Source organism: Anolis sagrei, chromosome 3 (genome assembly GCF_037176765.1).
Source record: "Anolis sagrei isolate rAnoSag1 chromosome 3, rAnoSag1.mat, whole genome shotgun sequence".
NCBI lineage: Eukaryota > Metazoa > Chordata > Lepidosauria > Squamata > Dactyloidae > Anolis > Anolis sagrei.
This window is the reverse complement of record NC_090023.1, coordinates 151,538,831-151,560,153: the sequence shown is the minus strand read 5'-3', so window position 1 is coordinate 151,560,153 and position 21,323 is coordinate 151,538,831. Positions and strand designations below refer to the sequence as shown.

The 21,323-nt window shown below is 40.9% G+C and overlaps 2 protein-coding genes across 5 annotated transcripts in view; one reads left to right on the top strand and one right to left on the bottom strand.

Annotated features, from left to right (window-relative positions):
* Window positions 1–1,321: 1,321 nt before the first annotated feature.
* On the bottom strand, window positions 1,322–12,147 carry RPS24 (ribosomal protein S24). 3 transcript variants are annotated; one of them, XM_060769083.2, is made up of 7 exons: window positions 12,039–12,147; window positions 11,104–11,169; window positions 8,427–8,636; window positions 6,679–6,789; window positions 6,028–6,045; window positions 2,371–2,394; window positions 1,322–1,407 (listed from the first exon to the last, which is right to left on the bottom strand). In XM_060769083.2, the coding sequence occupies exons 1-5, from the start codon at window positions 12,039–12,041 to the stop codon at window positions 6,040–6,042; spliced, it is 396 nt and encodes a 131-aa protein (XP_060625066.1). In that variant the 5' UTR covers window positions 12,042–12,147; the 3' UTR covers window positions 1,322–1,407; window positions 2,371–2,394; window positions 6,028–6,039. The 3 variants fall into 3 exon arrangements, with proteins under 3 accessions (XP_060625066.1, XP_060625067.1, XP_060625063.1); XM_060769084.2 differs by lacking the exon at window positions 6,028–6,045; XM_060769080.2 differs by lacking the exons at window positions 1,322–1,407; window positions 2,371–2,394; window positions 6,028–6,045 and having other exon boundaries at window positions 6,670–6,789.
* A 3,292-nt stretch (window positions 12,148–15,439) lies between these two features.
* POLR3A (RNA polymerase III subunit A) overlaps window positions 15,440–21,323 on the top strand; it is a 46,304-nt gene continuing 40,420 nt past the window's right edge. For both annotated transcript variants that reach the window (XM_060769075.2, XM_067466964.1), the window contains exons 1-4: window positions 15,440–15,605; window positions 18,654–18,789; window positions 19,779–19,916; window positions 20,710–20,881. In XM_060769075.2, coding sequence (XP_060625058.1) covers window positions 15,562–15,605; window positions 18,654–18,789; window positions 19,779–19,916; window positions 20,710–20,881 — 490 coding nt within the window. In that variant the 5' untranslated portion in view covers window positions 15,440–15,561. The remainder of the gene's footprint in view (window positions 15,606–18,653; window positions 18,790–19,778; window positions 19,917–20,709; window positions 20,882–21,323) is intronic.

Below are 21,323 nucleotides of genomic sequence, written 5' to 3'. Positions count from 1 at the left end.
CGGTGAAGCGACAGCTCCCCTGGTGGTCAGTAAAGTTGGAATGTTAAATAGCCTCTGACTGTCTGTCTATATGTGTTGTGTGTCTATGGCAATGAATGTTTGCCATACATGTGTACATTTAAATCCGCCCTGAGTGCCCTGCGGGGTGAGAAGGGTGGAATATAAATATTTTAAATAAATAAATAAATAAATAAATAAAACTAGTAGAAAATAGCAAAGACCTGGAGCAATTACTTAAGCAAGGAAAAAAGTGCAATTGCAAGCTTAGAGCTGATCACAAAAAAATGACCTTATCTTATTTGGATGCAATAGATGAAAAAATTGAAATAGCTCCAAGATTCCTGGTATCTTGGCTCAAAATGGAAGCTATAGGGGCTTGGAAAGGCAGAACTGAACAAGATACTGAAGTGTCTTTCATTGAATACTGAAGTTAGGATTGTCCATACCATTGTAGTTATCACTTCTATGTATGGTTGTAGAAGTTGGACTGTGAAGAAAGCTGGTAGGAAGAAAATTAACTCATTTGAAATGTGCTGATACCTTGGGCTGCTAAAAAGAATACATGGATCCAACAGCAAAACCTTGAACCCTCTCTAGAAGCCAAGGACATTGCCCAGGGGATCCCCGATGTTTTACCATCCTCTGGAAGGCTTCTCTCATGTCCCTGCATGAGCTGGAGCCGACAGACGGGAGTTCACCCTGAACCTTTTGGTCAGCAGTTCTGCCAGCACAAGGATTTAACCCATTATGCCACCGGGAGCTCCTTGACCGTTTCATGAGAAGATATGAGAAAAAAAGGCAACAATGCTTGGCGTAGGAAGTAGAGGGAAAAGAGAAAAACCACATTCCAAATTGATAGACTCAACCAAAGAAACCATAGCCCTAAATCTTCAAAAACTGAGTAAGGCTACTGATAGAAAGCTCATTCATAGACTGCCATTAAGTCAATGTTGACTTAAGAGTAGCTAGTGGAAATCCAACTGTACTTTAATTACTCTCAACATGATTATTAAATGCATCTATATTGTGTTAAACTATGCATATTATTACTAAATTTAATGCATCTATTTTGTTTTAATTACTGTTGTAAGTCATCTTTGATTCAATTCAGGACAAAGAGATATAATGAAAAGAAAGAGAAACGCTGGCCACCCAGGAGGTGGCCAATGACACATATAGGCCTCCAGATTAAAGCCTGCCCACTCCAAGATGATTTTATTCAATACCATGGGAAAATATGTGTTTTTGTTTTTCCTTTGATGACATTCACACATCGGAGCAGTCCTATCCATCAAAAGGCAAAACCCAAGAAAACAAAGTGTTAATTTTTTTATACAATTTATTTGAAGGCGTACTGGCAAATCAGTACTATCTTCATGGATTTTCCGATGGCATAATTTAGTTTTTCTGTAGAGGGAGAAAAAGGAAAAGGGTGTCAGCTTTGTCAGACAATAAAATAAAATTCTATCTTATCAAATTAACAAATCCCTCCACCGCAATTAATTAATTGCAACATAAGAGTGCCTTCCTACAAGACGCAACCAACTGGCCAAGAGAATGTAGACAGCATGGGAAGACTGGAAACAAGAATGCACATAATACTTCATGGAAAGCCTCCACTACAACTGTGGAAACTACTGCAATTAAATTCCAGCAAGCTATCTGAAGTGAAAAAAGACTGCAAAGAAATTTTGGTGCATTTTAATTTTTCTTATTTTTGGTCTTCTTCTTACAACTTCTCTTTCACCCCTTTAATATGGAAAAGACATGCTGTAGAACTGGACATAACTCAAATGGTTCCTCTCTAAGGCCTGAATAAGGCTCCAGATTGCAGAACTCTATACAGGCAGCCCCAAGGTTACAAACAAGATGCCCCAGTTCAGAAGGTATCACCTCACTTTCTGTCCCTGTGAGAACTGGATTTTGAAAAAAGTTGGCTTATTGTGGAAAGAAAGATTGGTGGTATATCTTCAGTGGAGACACCTTTTCCCATGATAACTCTTTCAGGTGTGAATTCCCCTTCCTAAGGGAAGATTTCTCTCACTTCCTGTTGTCTTACTACCGTTCTTAACTATGTGTCATTTCCAAATCAAATGTTTGTAACTTGGGGACAAACACAAAACATTTAACGTGTAACTTAAAAACATAAATTCAAAACAAACAACACACAATTTTTAATAAGCTAAAAAAGCCCCCTGATATAGTTATAGGAATTACTGGGGCATATGCAAAAGCCAGGCCAACATAAAGTCAGAGGGAGCTTATTATCAGACTTATCAACCAGACTTTTAGAAGGAATCTACTCCCAAGTAACTATCCATAAGGTATACTGCAACCAAAACAAAATAATGAATCAAAAAACAACTCTACCTGTTGTATCCACATGTTGGCTTACTGCAAGAAAAAAAGGAACAAACATTTAGTACACCTTTAACATACTTTTTAAAAGACACAAGAATTGTTTCAGGCCACACCAAAATGACTGTCAGATGTCACATTTTCCCAAAGAAAATACTCTGAATTGATTTTTGAGAACTAAAAAGCCAGATCACATTAGTAGGATTTCAGGTACAACCATGTTACAATCTACATTTCTGGTGAAACGGATTAGGGTACAGTGATGAAAAAGGAAATCAAGATTCAATGAGGTTTTGAAGAAAATCAAAACCAGTCATGGGTATTTTGAAAGCAGAACTGGTGAGTATTTGAGAAGCAACTTGAAATGAGTATTTGAGGAGCATGTTGATAGGGTTAAGCAAACATTGAAGATAATACAAAAACCTGAGAGTTCTTGACTACTGGGCAGGATCAAGGAGTTATTGTGCTGCTGGGTGCCTTCAAGTCCTTTCTGACTTATGGTGAGCCCATGGGAAGCCTCTAGCATCAGCTTTCCTTGGCAAGTTTTAGCTAGAGGGGGTTTGCCATTGCCGAAGCTACCAGACTATGACTTGCTATGGCTGAGTGTGGATTCAAACCCTGGTTTCCCAGGCCCCTTCCACACTGCTGAATAAAATCTCAAATTACCTGCTTTGAACTGGAATATACGGCAGTGTGGACTCAGATAACCCAGTTCAAAACAGATATTGTAGATTTTCTGCCCTGATAGTCTGGGTTATGTGGCTGTGTGGAAGGACCCACAGAGTCCCAGTCCAATTATTTAATCTAAATACTAAGGTAAGCACACTTTAAAAAACGAGCTACTGGAGGATAAACCATTACAGAATAAGGCAAAGGGACAGGGACTTGTGGTGAAGGATAAAAAAAAGAAAAGTACAAAATAAAATGGATAGTGAAAGTTTTTGGAATGAGGGATGTGGATAAATTGGCTGTGATGAAAAGGAACAAAGTAGAGAAGAACTTTGTTATGGAATGGTAACTTTCTTTGAGCTTTGTGGGAAGAAGGGGAAATATTTTAGAATAGGCTCCTTAATTTGGAGTTTGTTAGAATTTTTAGATGATTCTTGAGCTAGAAGGAAGAACGGGTCAATGTTTTGCGAAGGAAAGGTAACATTGTATATGAATGTCACTGCAACAGGAGGGGTGAAAGGGGAGAAAAGAGTATAACAGAAAACAACAGACAAGAGTTCTTTCTCCCACCCTGGACCTTCAACAGATATATAAACCTCTCTTGTCTTATTTCCAATATACCTCAGAACCTCTGAGGATGCCTACTATAGATGTGGACGAAACGTCAGGAGAGAATGCTTCTGGAATATGGCATACAGCCCGGAAAACTCAAAGCAACCCAATTATTGTAGGCACTGCTCAGAAGTGTATGTGTGGATGTATACATATATGTGTAGATTTTGGGAAAGGGGGAGAGAGGGGAAAAAATAATACCAATGTATTTTATTTGATCTTGATTAAAAATGTAATTTCTGTAAAAAAAATGTAAAAATAAAAACTTTTGAGATTAAGAAAGAAAAACGGGCAAATCAAAGCCTAAAAATCTTGCTCTCGAAGCACTCAAAACTACTGTATTTTAGATTTTTGAAACATTGTTTACAGTATGTGGATAATCATCCTGCAGTACAGTGGTACACGCTGATTGGTTGCAGCAGCTGCAGTTTTTAAGCACCCAAGAGGCCATAATAGCATATGTGAACTAAGTTAGAGCTGTATCAACTCCAAAGTCCAACATCTCTAATACTGTTGTGTTCTTGGTCAAGTAAGCTACAAACAGCATACATATAGCACAGAGTACACCATGATGCCACCTTCTCATACCTTTACTTAGACATCTTACTGAAACTGGAATACAGGGCAGGTAAGAGTGGACTACAGGGCATATAATCACAAGCTCCTTTAATTTTCACTCTTTACTGAAAGATGGATGCTTTGGGGTTCCAGGAAGCATGTGTCTCCCTTAAAACCCATGTGTGTGCTCTATCCTTGCTTCTTTTAAGCCAGAGGTAGGACTCATGTAACTAGATAATCCTGTATGAATGATTTAGAATATGCTGTATCATAATTTAATCAGACTACCTATTCTTATAAGGATACATGTTAATACTGAAGAGATCATGCTCATTTCACTTCTCCACAATATGAGAAAAACTTTGTGTAGTAAACATTTTCAACAAACTTTCTGTAGAAAACATTTTCAACATAGCTGTCATGGAGCAGGAGTACAGGGATATTAACTGGATGCCTCCCTCAACAGTAGTCAATTACAAATGCTAATACTCTTGTTGTATGTATGTTGTATGCATCCTATTAAAACATTATAAAAAACTAATATGTTATAAATAAATGTTATAAGCAGGCTTTTGGCATCGAGTAGTAATGGGTCCATATGAGGTTTGACAATTTGGCACTTCAGTTGTGATTTGAAGGCGGCTAGTTTTAACTATAGATCAGTGGTTCTCAACCTGGGGTCCCCAGATGTTTTTGGCCTCCAACTCCCAGAAATCCTAACAGCTGGTAAACTGGGTGGGATTTCTGGGAGTTTTAGGCCAAAAACATCTGGGGACCCCAGGTTGAGAACCACTGCTATAGATGATCTGCATTTTAGACTGTTTTTATTTTATGTGTTAATAGTGGTTGTTTTTATAACTTTATGTGATATTGTTTTTATGTACCGTTTATGGTATATACTACATTTGTAGTGCCTTGTAAGCTGCCCCAAGTCCCTTGGGGCAGCTTACAAGGCACTAGAAATGTAGTGCCTTGTAGTGCCTTTTGGGAGATGGTGGCAGGATATAAATAAAGTTTTTTATTATTATTAGTTTATTATTTTACACAGGGAAACAGTCATCTATCAGTTTTTTTATTATTATTATCTATTGTTAGATAATAATAGCAACAACAACAACAACAGTGTGTTGTTGTAGATTTTTTTGGGCTACATGGCCATTTAGCCCGAAAAAACCTACAACAACCCAGTGATTCCGGTCATGAAAGCCTTCGACAATACACAATAAACTTTATTTATACCCTGCCACCATCTCTCCAAGGAACTCAGAGCGGCTTACATGAGGCCAAGCCCAACAACACCATTCAGCCAACCTATACAAATAAGTGCTTAACATACTGCTTTTCATATAATTTGGCTTGACACACAGTTAACATTATGATTCAATTGATTAGTGATACTTAAAAGTAGATCCAGTGAAAAAACTAAGTTAGTTATGATTAAGAAGCCTGATTCATTTCAATAAGTCTATGCTAGGAATAATTAGTACTGATTTTAACTCTTCAGTATGAAGCCTCACTTTCCAAAAACTGCCGTAGTAACATGCAACACATATTTTGGAAATTTAAGGCCATGCTTGAATTAATATGTTTCAATCAAAAAACTTCATAATACTGTGTATAGAAGGAAAAGGTATTTAACATTAGTTTGTTTTCTAACTAAACCAAACATTTCGGGCAAAGTATGTGGCAACCTACCTGATGCTTGAAACTATAAACATACACAGAAGTTCTATTCCAATGCAAAACCACACAGATAAAGCCAGGGAGCTATAGGAAATCAAGCAAGTGATGCATAATTCATGCAATCACATCCATGCTTATTCTCAGTACCTGCTAGACACTTCATTTCTGATCAATAAGAATTCCAAGAAAGTAGGAAAGAAAAGTGAAAATAAAAGGGTTACTAGTAATCAAAAGAAAGAATGTATGTAAAGCAATTCAGCCACACTTCAAAAAACTCATCTATTCTATCTTTCTACAGGAATGAGAAATACTGAAAAGCCAATTTTAAATCATGCCCATATTAAAAGCCTCATGTATTGCTTTGCAAACTATTTGTTAAGCAAAGGTTGCATTTGGTTTAAAAGCTCTATGAATTTTCATCTCTGCTATATATCAATGAGTATTTGTTTTGCTTTCTATTTGTCACAGATTTGGTTAGGTTAGGGTAAGGAGAAGAGTACTGCTTCAATGCAACCGAGGGAGGAAAAAGGGAAGATACGCTCCAAAACATTTCATCTTCAGATGAAGACTTTGGAGATTATACACTTGGAACTACTTTGTTATCTATTAAGTAGCAAAAGGTGCACAAAAACTAAACTACTGTGGGAGCTATGAACCACACGCTATCTCAGAATTACCTTCTGTGATCCGGAAGTAAGTTGAATGTTGGAAAAAACAGAAAATTTATTTTGCTGGTGTAATGGATAACAGTGTTACAATAGTAATCTGTATTTGGGAGGAAGGATTGGCTCATCTTACCTTCTTGGTAGCCCCAACGTTTGCTTTGGCTGTTCCCCTGACCTTCTTCATCCTGTTCTTGCGTTCTTTACGCTGTTTCCTTGAAGTCTTTTTCTTTTCATACAAGCCGTGCTAATATATAACAGAAAATAAAGTAGTGTTGGGTATCACAGAATTGCCAATTTTTTCAGAAATTTCAGAATACAGGCTGGTATCAGTGCTTACTATGCATCTTGCCTATGAAACTGTATCCAATACAACCTATACAGGCAGTGTATTAAAATGCATCTATACTAGAAATGTACATTGTATTCAATCTTTTACATGTACCAATCTAAACGCTCTGTAGGTGCTTCATATTATGCCATTTTACAAAAAAAAAATGAACACCGTACTCTGAATAGTGTTATGAGAAACAGGAAGAAGAGCCAACATAGCATGTGGACAATGTCAACAGAGAGGAAACCATGAAAATGAACAAAATCTGGCAGTATTTAAAAACTCTAAATCAGGACTGTAAATAAAGAGCAACACTGTGAAAACAGGTGAAATCCAGACATGAAACAATCAGGGCCAGCTAACACCTCCCAACAAAGGATCCCCCCAGGCAGGAATCAGCCATGCCTTGAAGCTGAAAGACTTTGCAATGCTAATCAAAATGATTAATTGCAACATTCACATTTGCCTCCAACAGGCAAGAGTTTTTTCTCCCACCCTGGACCTTCAACAGATATATACTCCTCCCTTATCCAGTTTCCAATATACCTCACAACCTCTGAGAATACCTGCCACAGATGTGGGCGAAACGTCAGGAGAGAATACTTCTGGAACATGGCCATACAGCCCAGAAAACTCACCACAACCAAAGAAAGAGTCCAAACATTGTATTGGCTTAAGTTACCTCACAGGGTGCATTTAAGAATATACATAAACACACCCTGTCTTTCCTAAAAATTAAACGGGAGGGGCAGGAGGTATGGTTCTCCTCCTTCTTAAGTTTGTCTTAAGAACTACTCTGTGGCATATATTAGACTCAATGTAACTGGACCATTTCATGACTTAGTAGGCACTTGAACATGGACGTTTCAAATCCCAATTCGATAGATTGGCCCTCCAGGGTTGTAGTGAGAGTATGTTTCTTTAAATAAAAGATGGAAGGAAAATAATAAAATTCCAAATTTTAACATACATAATGCTTTGGTGAAAAAGTATAAGCCATATTTGAGATGAAAGAACAATGTAGCTCTATAAGTTAAGCATCTTACATCCAGAATTCTGAAATACCCCAAAATCTAAAATCATTGGCTGAAATAGTGACATACGCCAACTTTTAATTCACTATGACATAAAAAATTGTATAAAATTAGCTTAAGCCTTCGCATATAAAAGCATATGCAAAACATAAATGAATTCCATTTTCCAAACTAGGGGCCCTTCCAGAAAGGCCTCATATCCCAGGATCTGATCTCAAGTTTTCTGCTTTAAATTGGATTGGATGAGTCTGCACTGCCGGATAATCTGGGATAAACAGAAAACCTGGGATCATATCCTGGGCTTTGGGCCTGTCTGAAAGGGCCCTAGGTCTCAGCTCCAAGGTATCTCATTATGTTTGTGTGTGTAAATGAAGATATTCCAAAATCCGATACACTTCTGACGCTAAGAATTTCAGGTAAGAGATACTCAACCTGCAGTAAACACTTAAAACGCAATGACAATGACATCCTTTTAGCACAACGGCTGGCCTATCAACAGCAGTCAAATAATCTTACCCTGGCTAATCTGTGTTTTGGTTCATTTTTCTTTGCGTAGTCCAGGGAATCATAGATCATGCCAAAGCCTGTCGTCTTTCCACCCCCAAAATGGGTTCTGAAGCCAAAGACGAAAATGACATCTGGTGTGGTCTTGTACATTTTAGCCAACTTTTCACGGATCTCAGTTTTGGGGACAGTGGCCTTTCCAGGATGTAAAACATCGATTACCTATGAATACAACATTGACAATCCATTAAACACTGTGGCATTTTGCAAAAAGAAACATTTTTAAGCACACACATTTCACATGAATTACTATCTGGAGCACAATTACAGTGCCCCACACGCAAGCCATAAATAAACTTACATGTCCCCTCATAGACACACAGTGTTCTTCTAAACAGCTCCATATCATGTTATTCTATTAGCCCTTAATGGATTTGGAGGCAAAAGATTGGAAAACTATCTCAAATATGGTGGCAAGAAGAAGACACCATCTGAATTGCCCATGAACCATCAATGAAACGGGGCAACGCTTCATTTGGAAGTGTCTTTAAAGCATGGCATATGAAGCAGGCCCGAAACATATATGCGTAAACTGCTATTCCAGGAACTCACGTTTAAAGCTCATTTTTAAACAGAACTTGCACAATAGGGTGAAGTGCAAACTTATAAGCACACCAGTGAATCTTCAAAATGCAATAATTTCTTTAAAAACCAAATCACATTTATATAATACATCAAATGAATTACTTAATTAGCAGTTTAACACCTCAAACAGATGTTTGTTTGTTTTTGGTCGTGTCAGGAGCGACCTGAGAAACTGCAAGTCACTTCTGTTGTGAGAGAATTGGCCGTCTGCAAGGACGTTGCCCAGGGGACGCCAGGATGATTTGATGTTTTATCATCCTTGTGGGAGGCTTCTCTCATGTCCCCGCTTGAGGAGCTGGAGCTGGTAGAGGGAGCTCATCCACCTCTCCCCGGATTCGAACCTGCAACCTGTCGGTCTTCAGTCCTGCCGGCTCAGGGCTTTAACCCACTGTGCCACCGGGGGCTCCTCAAAACAGTTGCAAAAACTTAAAATACAAAAACAAGAGTAGCCACTACAGCAAAGCTATGTTTTTATGTGAATGTGTGTCGTAGCAATGTTGTAACCCACTTCAAGCTATAAGGAGAGGTGGACAAAAAAATAAAAATGATGATGATCTGGCTAAACCACGGGGCCATGATTTCAGCAAGATCTGCTCAAGTTGTATAGATTTACATCAGTAATAATGAAATACTGATTTGACGCAGATCAGTATCAATGAAAAACTGATCAGCCTTCGATACCATAGACTACAGTATCCTTCTGGGATGCCTCGAGGATATAGGGCTTGGGGGTATTGTTTTACAGTGGCTCCTGTCCTTCCTAGATGGTCATTCTCAGGAGGTGTTGCTGGGGGAAACCACGGCTATTGTCCTGTGGAGTCCCACAGGTATCAGTACTATTGAGCAAGCTCCACTGGCTGCTGGTTTGCTATCAAGCTCAATTCAAAGTGTTAGCTTTAGCCTATAAATTTCTAAACAGTTCCAGTCCAGTTTATCTATCCAAACATATCTCCCTTCATGAGCCAGCTAGAGCATTAAGATCGGCTGAGGTCTTGCTGATGGTCCCACCACCCTCACAGGCGCAACTGGTGGGGACAAGAGATGGGGCCTTCTCAGTGGTGGTCCCTCGGCTGTGGAACTCCCCAGTGAGATCAGATCGACCCTCCTCCTGACATTTAGAGAACTACTTAAAACATGGCATTTAAAGCAAGCATTTGGGGAGTGAGATGCAGTCAAGACAACTTTGGGATTGGTGCAATGTCAAATTTTCTATGTTTTATGTCGTCTATGTTCGATGTTTTAGTTTCTGGTTTTAAACTTTTCTTATATGCTATTTTAATTATGAGTTATATGTTGTACTCTGTGAGGTACTGAATTTCGCCATTTACCTTGTTGAGAAAAGTGGTATATAAATGATATAAAATCTATCAATCAATCAATAATGCATAGCAAGACTAATCAAGAATGAGCAGTACACTTCTATAGAACTTATGTAGCGACTTAAGCAAGGTAGTTCTAACAATTTTAACACTGTAGGTCAGTGGTTCTCAACCTGTGGGTCCCCAGATGTTTTGGCCTTCAACTCCCAGAAATCCTAACAACTGGTAAACCAGCTGGTAAACCGGCTGGGAGTTGTAGGCCAAAACATCTGAGGACCCACAAGTTGAGAACCACTGTTGTAGGTAGATACAAAATAATCTCTCAATGGTGCCACATACTATGGAAATAAATAAAAATAATGCTAAACATGGATGGTAACGAAAGGTAGTTCTAACAATTCCAACACTGTAGGTGGATGCAAAATAATCTCTCAATGGTGCCACATACTATGGAAATAAATAAAAATAACGCTAACCAAAGACGGTGACAGAAGGAAGAAAAAAATAATAGAGTACTATTCCAAAATGTCACCATTATGTACTGTATTTCAGTAACTTTAAGTCACTCTGATATCAGTTAGTTTTGTTAACCAAAGTAGTGGAAAGCACTGACAAGCAAAAACAAAAATGACACAGAATACTGTAGTAAAGATCCAATGTCCAGTACATCCGTGACTAAACACAATCTAGTTAAACTTGAACAATGATCAGAAGTATCATCTCACCATCTGCTTGCGCTGAAGCAGCCTATTTGTCATAAACTTCCTTGTTCGGATGGTCACTGTGTCGTTCTGCAATAAATACATTCCAAAAAGTCAGGATTCATACACAATTAGTACTTAACAAGCATTCTCCAACTCTAATCAGCCTCATTTTAACTACAAGTAATGGGCAGCTAATAATCCTAGAGGTTCTGGGGAAAATACATTCCAAAAAAGTCAGGATTTATATACAATTAGTACTTCATAGAATTATAGAGCTGGAAGAGACCTCCTGGGCCATCCAGTTCAACGCCCTGCCAAGAAGCAGGAAAACTGCACTCAAAGCACTCCTGACAGATGGCCATCCAGCCTCTGCTTAAAAGCTTCCAAAGGGCAGAGAGTTCCACTGCTGAACAGCTCTCACAGTCAGGAAGTTCTTCCTAATGTTCAGATGGAATCTTGGTTTTTAACAAACATCCAAGCATTCTCCAACTCTAATCAGCCTCATTTTAACTATGAGAAATGACAGCTAACAATCCTAAAGGTTCTGTGAAAATGCATGCTTCCAGACTCAGAAAATGAGATTACTATACAGAAGGGAAGGGAAACCTGTGGCCCTCTAGAAACAACATTGCCCTGGACTAATAGAAGTCTTTGAGAGCAAAAGAAAGCGATAATGCCATTACAAAGGCGTTATTTCGCTCTATTTGAGACACAGAGCAGGCCGCAGAGGAACACTATGCTGAGGGGAAAGGATGGGGGGGGGGGAGAGATATTCAGGGCTGAATTAGGACGCTTCCTTCCCTCCCCTCCAGCCCAATATCCGTCGGAAAGAGTCAGGGGGCTCGAGTCGAAGGGAGCCCACCGGCCCCGAGGGTCGCAGGGCGGAGGATGGCGCCGGGCCACGACGGATTGCACAAGGCCCCCCGATGAACTCCCAAGGCCGCGCCGGAGCTCACCATCTTGCCGGCCTCCCTTGCAGCCGCGAGAGGAGAAAAAGAAGGAAGGAACTTTCACCAGCCAATCATATAGCGGCGCGCGGAAGGGAGGGAGGCGGGGCGGAGACCAATCAGGAAGCAAGCATCGGCCCGGGGACTGGCTCAGAACGGGCTTCCTTCGAAAGAGGCGACAGGAAGTTACGAAGAACGTTACAGACTTCCTCAAGGATGGAGGGACCAATAGGACTGCAGGCATGAGAATCACAGTGTGGGAAGAGTTCACCTCTAGTCCAATCCCATTCCCACACAATCTAAGCACTCCCGACAGATGGGTCATCCAGCCTCTGATGAAAAACCTTCTCATTGTCAAGGAGGCCTTGCATGCAGAGTGGCGAGGAGACAGTTTCCAAATTGTTGGAGGATCATAACTGGAAATAAAAGTATTTTGGCTGCAGTAGAATCAAAGAGTTGGAAGAGACCTCATGGGCCATCCAGTCCAAACCCCTACCAAGAGGCAGGAAAAATGCATTCAAAGCACCCCTGACAGATGGCCATCCAGCCTTTATTTAAAAGCTTCCAAAGGAGCCTCCACCACACTCTGGGGCAGAGAGTTCCACTGCTGAACGGCTCTCATAGTCAGGAAGTTCCTCATGTTCAGATGGAATCTTATCTCTTGTAATTTGAAGCCATTGTTCTGCATCCTAGCCTCCAAGGAAGCAGAAAACAAGCTTGCTCCCTCCTCCCTGTGGCTTCCTCTCACATATTTATACATGGCTGTCATATCTCCTCTCAGCCTTCTCTTCTTCAGGCTAAACATGCCCAGCTCCTTAAGCTGCTCCTCATAGGGCTTGTTCTCCAGACCCTTGATCATTTTAGTCGCCTCTAGACACATTCCAGCTTGTCAACATCTCCCTTCAATTGTGGCGCCCAGAACTGGACACAGTATTCCAGGTGTGGTCTAACCAAAGCGGAATAGAGAGGTAGCATGACTTCCCTGGATCTAGACACTATATTGATGCAGGCCAAAATCCCGTAGGCTTTTTTTGCCACCACATCACATTGTTAGCTCATGTTTAACTTGTTGTCCACGACGACTCCCAAGATCTTTTTCACACGTACTGCTCTCGAGCCAGGCATCCCCCATTTTGTATCTTTGAATTCCTTTTTTCTGGAGTATCTTCCATTTGTCGCTATTGAATTTCATTTTGTATGTTTTGGCCCATCTCACTAATCTGTTAAGATCGTTTTTAATTCTGCTCCTATTTTCTGGAGTAATGGTTATCCCTCCCAATTTGGTGTAATCACCGTGTGGGAAGAGTTCACCACCAGTCCAATCCCATTCCCACACAATCTAAGTACTCCCGACAGATGGCCATGTAGCCTCTGAGGAAAAACTCCCATTGTCAAGGAGGCCTTGCATGCAGAGTAGCGAGGAGACAGCTTCCAAATTTTTGGAGATTATAACTGGAAATACAAGTATTTTGGCTGCACTAGGACTGCTGTTTGACTGGAAATGGTAGTTGAGCCAGGCACCAGTACTCTTTAGCATAGGAGACGAAAGACGTACAGCACAATTTCCATGATTCTTTATCATTGAGCCATGGGAATTGAAGTCTCTAACTGCATTCATTCTTCAAAGTAGATGGCTATGGCTTTGAATATACAGAAAATTAAATACAAGTAGAATTGCATGCTTTATCACACTAAAGCCCCTTCCACAGAGCTGAATAAAATCTCACATTTTCTGCTCTGAACTGGAATATATGTCAGTGAGGATGTAGGGCCCTTCCAGATAGACCCCATATTTCAGAATCTGATCCCAGGTTTTCTGCTTTAAACTGGGTTATATGAATCTGCACTGCCAGATAAATAATATGCTGTGTCCCGGATTAGATCCTGGAAGAGCCCTCAGATGTTTGTGAGGACCCCCATGGAGTAACAAAAGAGGGAACAGCACAAGAATCAACTAGTACAGAAGTGTCAATGGGAAATTTGCAAATCTTGTTTAAACATGGTGTTGCTCTGTGTTTTCTGGGCTCTCTGGCCATGTTCCAGAAGCTTTCTCTCCTGACATTTTGCCCACTTCTATGGCAGGCACCATCAGAGACTGTGAGGTATATTGGAAACCAGACAAGGGAGGTTTATATATTTGTGGAATGTTCAGGGTAGGGGAAAGAACTCTTGTTTGCTTGAGGCAAGATTGTCCCAGGCACTGCCAGACCATCAAATGCTAATCAAGGTGGTCAGTTGAAACATTCACACCTAGCTCCAGCAGACAAGAGTTCTTTGTCCCACCCTGGTCATTCCACAGATATATAAACCCATTTTCCTAGTTCCAACAGACCTCACTACCTCTGAGGATGCTTGCCATAGATGCAGGCGAAATGTCAGGAGAGAATGTCTCTAGAACAGTGGTTCTCAACTTAGGGTCCCCAGATGTTTTTGGCCTTCAACTCCCAGAAATCCTAACAGCTGGTAAATTGGCTGGGATTTCTGGGAGTTGTAGGCCAAAAACATCTGGGGACCCCAGGTTGAGAACCACTGCTCTAGAACATGGCCATATAGACCGAAAAAACCTACAACAACCCAGATTCCATCAGTGCTGCCTCCGAAAAATCCTGCAAATCTCTTGGGAAGACAAGCAGACAAATGTCAGCGTGGTGGAAGAAGCAAAGACCACCAGCATTGAAGCAATGGTCCTCCGCCACCAACTCTGCTGGACCGGCCACATTGTCCGGATGCCCGACCACCGTCTCCCAAAGCAATTGCTCTATTTCGAACTCAGGAATGGAAAACTGAATGTTGGCAGACAGGAAAAGAGATTTAAAGATGTGCTCAAAGTCAACCTCAAAAACTCTGGCATAGACACTGAGAACTGGGAAGCCCTGGCCCTTGAGCACTCCAGCTGGAGTTCAGTTGTGACCAGCAGTGCTGCAGAATTTGAAGAGGCATGAATGGAGGGCGAAAGAGAGAAATGTGCCAAGAGGAAGGCGCATCAAGCCAACCCCGACCGCCTGGAAACCGATGCCCTCACTGCGGGAGAAGATGCAGATCAAGAATAGAGCTCCACAGTCACCTACCGACCCACCTCCAGTACACTGACATTGGAGGATCATAATCCTCAGACTAGGAGGGATCACCTAAGTAAAGATTATATGAAACAATTGTATGTACCATATGTTGTATGAAACTCTAATAAAGGGGCGGTTTAACTTCTGATTTGATAGTAAAACGGAATGACCGTTTGGCGAAAGAGGGCAGGTGTCCAAATGTGGGTCACCAACAAGAAAAGTTAGAAAACCTCTGGTCTAGTATTAGGGACCCCTCCGTTGCAAGTTGTGCCTCCCGCCCTCTAGGGGGCGCTGCAGGAAAGCGGGGCTCGCTCCAAAGCCACCTCCCCTCGCTTCCTCGACGTCATCAGCGAGCGCGTGGCTGCAGCGGCTGCCGGTGTTTCCCCTCCACGTTCGGGAAGGCAGTTGAGTTTCTCTTTCGGCGGTTCCAGGAGCGAGGAAGGAGGGCGGGAGCGCCGCTCGCCGCTGTCGCCATGGTGAAGGAGCAGTTCCGCGAGACCGACGTGGCCAAGAAGATGTAAGCCGCGGGGTGACGGCATAAAGAGGAGGAGAGGGCGGGACTCGCGCAAAGGGGGCGGGGCTTAGGAGGTGATTGACGTGCGAGGCCCTCAACCTGTGTTCTCAGGTGTTGGTGGACCGCACGTGGCGAAGGAGAAGGTTTTGACAAGTTCTGTGGAGGGCTTGGGGCCCACACCAAAAATACTTCTATTCTCTGGTTTTGAATGTTCGGTTTCTTCCACACAGCTGAATAAAACCCCACATTATCTGCTTTGAACTGGAATATATGGTAGTGTGGACTCAGATAGATCAAAGCCGATATTGTAGGATTTTCTGCCTTGATAATCTAGATTATATGGCTGTGTGGAAGGGCTCCCCGTTTCTCAGGAGGGCTACCTCTGACCTTGGCTACATCCACTGAAGCCCAAAGGACATTAAAGCTTACAACATATAGAGAGGGAAACATCCAGTGCCGTATAAAAATGCAAAATAACATAAACCAAAAGGTAAAAACCCAGAGGAACGAGAGACCAGATTGCCAATATCCACTGGATAATGGAGAAAGGCAGGGAGTTTCAGAAAAACATCTACTTCTGCTTCATTGACTATTCTAAAGCCTTTGACTGTGTGGATCATAATAAATTGTGGCAAGTTCTTGGTGGGATGGGCATCCCAAGCCACCTTGTCTCTCTCCTGAGGAATCTGTACAAGGACCAAGTAGCAACAGTCAGAACTGACCATAGAACAACAGACTGGTTCAAGATTGGGAAAGGCGTACGGCAAGGCTGCATCCTCTCACCCAACCTTTTTAACTTGTATGCAGAACACATCATACGATGTGTGGGGCTTGAGGAATGCAAAGCTGGGGTGAAAATTGCTGGAAGAAACATTAACAACCTCAGATATGCAGATGACACCACTCTGATAGCCGAAAGCGAGGAGGATCTGAGGAGTCTTCTAATCAAGGTGAAAGAAGAAAGCGCAAAAGCTGGGTTGCAGCTAAACGTCAAAAAAACCAAGATTATGGCAACAAGAATGATTGACAACTGGGAAATACAGGGAGAAAATGTGGAGGCCGTGACAGACTTTGTATTTGTAGGTGCAAAGATTACTGCAGATGCAGACTGTAGCCAGGAAATCAGAAGACGCTTACTTCTTGGGAGGAGAGCAATGTCCAGTCTCGATAAAATAGTAAAGAGTAGAGACATCAGACTGGCAACAAAGATCCACATAGTCAAAGCCATGGTATTCCCTGTAGTAACCTACAGGTGTGAGAGCTGGACCTTAGGGAAGGCTGAGCGAAGGAAGATCGATGCTTTTGAGCTGTGGTGTTGGAGGAAAGTTCTGTGACTGCCTTGGACTGCGAGAAGATCCAACCAGTCCATCCTCCAGGAAATAAAGCCCAACTGCTCATTGGAGGGAAGGATACTAGAGACAAAGTTGAAGTACTTTGGCCACATCATGAGGAGACAGGAAAGCCTAGAGAAGACAATTATGCTGGGGAAAGTGGAAAGTAAAAGGAAGAGGGGCCGACCAAGGGCAAGGTGGATGGATGGCATCCTTGAAGTGACTGGACTGACCTTGAAGGAGCTGGGGGTGGTGACGGCCAACAGGGAGCTCTGGCGTGGACTGGTCCATGAGGTCACGAAGAGTCGGAGACGACTGAACGAATGAACAACAACAACAAAAACCCAGTTTACATTTACACAAACAACAAAGACAATCAGACAATTGAACACAAACAAATTCACATTATATATTTCACAGATTTTTCAAATTTAGAGTTTTAAAAAAATTAAAAGCATTTAAAAGCCAATCACAAATGATGGTTGTCTTTAGACTTGGATCTAAATACAACAACGACAACAACTTTTATTGATTAGCCAGTTGGCCTTATCAAAAACAAACAGTGCAGGCACAACATATATAGATCTAAACACAACCTTCTCCAATGTATTTCATTATTTTGGATAAGTGATGCCCAACTAGTATAATATTTTCATTTTTTTTATCGTGTCAGAAGTGACTTGAAAAATTGCAAGTTGCTTCTGGTGTGAGAGAATTGGCCATCTGCAAGGATGTTACCCAGGGGACACCCAGATGTTTTACCATCCTGTGGGAGGCTTCTCTCATGACCCTGCAAGGAAAGCTGGGGCTGACAGACCTCACCCCATCTCATGGATTCGGACTGCTGATTTTCAGCTCAGCAGTTCAGCTGGCACAAGGGTTAATATTTGCATTGCTATGCATACAATATTTGCATGAAAAGTGTATACCAATGCTATTAAACACTAGAGTGAGTGATATTTGGAAACTGTCTCAGTTTCTGGTAGAATCTCTTTTTAACATCTGTAACTTCTTAGCATTGTCCATTTTAAGATTTTAAGCAAGAATTAACTACATGTATTCAATATCTACTGCTCCTCTTTTCTGTTTAAGTATTGTTTTCTTCAACAGATATCTTTGCTACTATCCTAGTACTTCATTTAAGTGTTGCTATTATTAACCGTTGTGTATATTTCTTCATTTGAATTTCCTGATACCTCATTGCAACTACTCACATTCATTGAAAGATTCACTTCTACCTTCTGTGGCTTAAATAAGCAGATATAGGTATACACACACACATATGTATATACATACACATATGTGCTCCATGCAGCCATGCCGGCCACATGACCTAGGAGGCATCTACGGACAACGTTGTCTCTTCGGCTTAGAAATGGAGATGAGCACTACCTCCAGAGTCGAACATGACTAGACTTAATGTCTTTACCTTTATCTATTTATATATACATACACATACACCCACACACAAATAGTTTTATTCTACATACCCAAGGCCATGACATAAAGGCACAAAATGCACAAAATAGTACCCTCAGTGCAAAGAAGAAGCAGAAGACACAAAACAGGATTACGTCCAAATTGTGGTTTTGGGTTTGGTTTTGGTTTTTTGTTTGGTTTTGGCATTTGTTTCCTACCAGAGGCAAGTCAGCATGTACTGTAGCAACTAGACTCCAAAAGAAGCATTTAAGATTCCCCGAACTGCTGTTTTCTGTTACAGAAGCCACATCTGCTTTGGGATGAAATCGCCAGAAGAAATGCGGCAACAGGCTCACATTCAAGTTGTTAGTAAAAATCTATACAGTCAAGATAACAATCACTCTCCTCTACTTCATGGCGTACTTGATCATCGAATGGTAAATCCTTTTGCTGCTTCATGCTGTTTCGCTTTTGAAACAAATTCATTGTAAAATCCAAGGAATATCTATGCAGACAGTTCTTGAATAAACTAATTTATGCTAAACTAGGCATGGGCAAACTTCAGCGCCAGGTGGCTCCAGAAATCTCAGCCATCTTACCAGCTGTTAGGAATTGTGGAAGTACAAAACATCTCATGTCTGTGCTAAACCCAAACCTAACCTGCACCCAGTTGAGAAAATTCTAGTTCAGGTGCAGCAGTTCAGCCATGTCTTCTACACCAAGGTGAAATGATGAAGCATGTGCACTGAATGCTGTAAGTTGCAGGTTTAATCTCAGTCTTTTCTGTCTAAAAGAATCTTGGATAGCAAGATATGGGGGGAGACTCAATTAGAAACCTCCAGGAACCAATAGACGATGCTGGGCTATATAATGGACCATCTTTGCAATAGTCCAAAAAGAACAATGCATATATGTACTTACTGCATTTGCAATAGTGCCCTCTCTTTATTGTGTGCAAAATGTGTCTTCTTAAAAACTGTATTTAGGGCCTAATACTTTCGTGCTTCCAAAAAAAAACCTGTTCAAGTTTTTCAACTCAGAATTGGAATTGTTTTTGCAGAAATGAATTGAGTTCAGTTGGCATTTGTATTTCCAGTTGGATAGTTGTTTGTCTAGAATTCTATGTCCTGAATTCCTCTCTTATAGCTGAGCTGTTACTCTCCATCACTGAGCTTGAGTCCTGTTCAGAGTAAATGCTGATGAGGACTGTTCTTACTGTTGTGCTTCTAAAATCTTGGGTGCCTCAATGGCATTAATTCTGGAATTATTATTATTCTAACAAAACCTGACAGACTTTCCCTAAGGTTGTGGGGTGAAATATCTCAATCCTTGCATTCTCCACCCCCATCATTCTGTAAATAACTGGTGTTGACAGGTCTGATTTATCTGGCAGTACATAGATTGTTTTATTTTTTTTCCCTCCAAGGGTACAAGTGAAAAGGATCGCCCCTGTGAAACTTGTGGAAAGAATCTGGCAGAGTGTTTGGGGCATTATGGCTACATTGACCTAGAGCTTCCTTGTTTCCATGTCGGATACTTCAAAGCCGTCATCGGTATTTTACAGGTAAATTACATTGAATATCAATGACCAAAAATGATGGCTCTGTGATGGGGAGAACTTAATGTGAAGGTCCCGTTGTGACAGTTCTTCTGAGAAGATAATTGGACAAACATAATGTGTAAATGGACTAGTCAACAGAGCTGATTCCTTATAAATTATGTGTTTGAGCTAGCAGTTGAAACTTGTCATTTTGCTTTTGAGTTATTGCCATGCCAGTATGCTGAAGCCATTGGGTTTGTTATGATACGCTGTAGTGCCTCGTTTGCACTAAAAAGGAAAATTCCCTCAAGAAGAGAGGTCCCTGTTTCCTATTTCACCTCAACCTTGAACTCTTCAAGCTGTCATTAATCTCTCTCACACAAATAAACATGTACTCTTCCTCCATCCCTCCCTCTTCATATTTCTCATATTGACAGTAGTAGGCAGAGCTGAATTTAGAGTTTATTCTGCAAGGTTAGTGTAAGGATTACTGTGCAGTGCATTGAACATTGTACAGCCACAGTCATTTCCCTGCATGAACCTGTGGGTAAACAATATAACCTCAGACTCCATGGAAGTACAAATGAATATGTTTAAAATAGCATTCTGTGCCATAGTGTTCTATAGAACTGGAAGACATAACTAATATTTAATAGCTAGAATTTCTTACTAATTAAATTACTGAATTTGGAAATACATTTTGGTTGTTTGGAATTATATTTGTTTGCATCATCTCTTGAGATTCGTGAATAATACCATTTCATAGGGGGAAAATATAAACTGAACTTTGAAAGATTTTGTGATTTTGTTTTGGAAGATGATTTGCAAGACTTGCTGCCATATCATGCTGACTGTTGAAGAGCAAAAACAGTTTTTGGATTACTTGAAGAGACCTGGCTTGACTTATCTCCAGAAACGAGGCTTGAAGAAAAAGGTGTCTGAAAAGTGCAGGAAAAAGAACACTTGCCCACATTGTGGGGCTTTTAATGGTGAGTGAGGAAATTGATCTATAGTTCTTAAACCCCTTCTCCATCCAGAATCTGGAACTGTTTAGGTGAACTAACATTTGGTTATCTTGCTACCTGTTGCTCAGTTTTGAGCAAAATTGATCAAATACACAAAGCATACATTTTCATTGCAAATGAGTCAATGCTTTCTGTATTTGATCAATTTTCATTGCAAATGGTGAATGCTGGGGTAAAGTTCACAAATGCAGTTCATTGCTATAACTCTTTGTGTCCTCAGATAGCTTGAGATTTTTTATTATTATCTCATCCTTCCTTTAAGCAGCTCAGTTGTCTGTCTTTGTCCACTGATTCACTTTATAGCAACCCTGTGAATCATGTGTATGGATAAGATATAATTATTGGCTCTGAGTAAAATGTGTAGAGGTCTGGATCTCCCTGCTTTGAGTCCAGCCCGTCAGTCAAT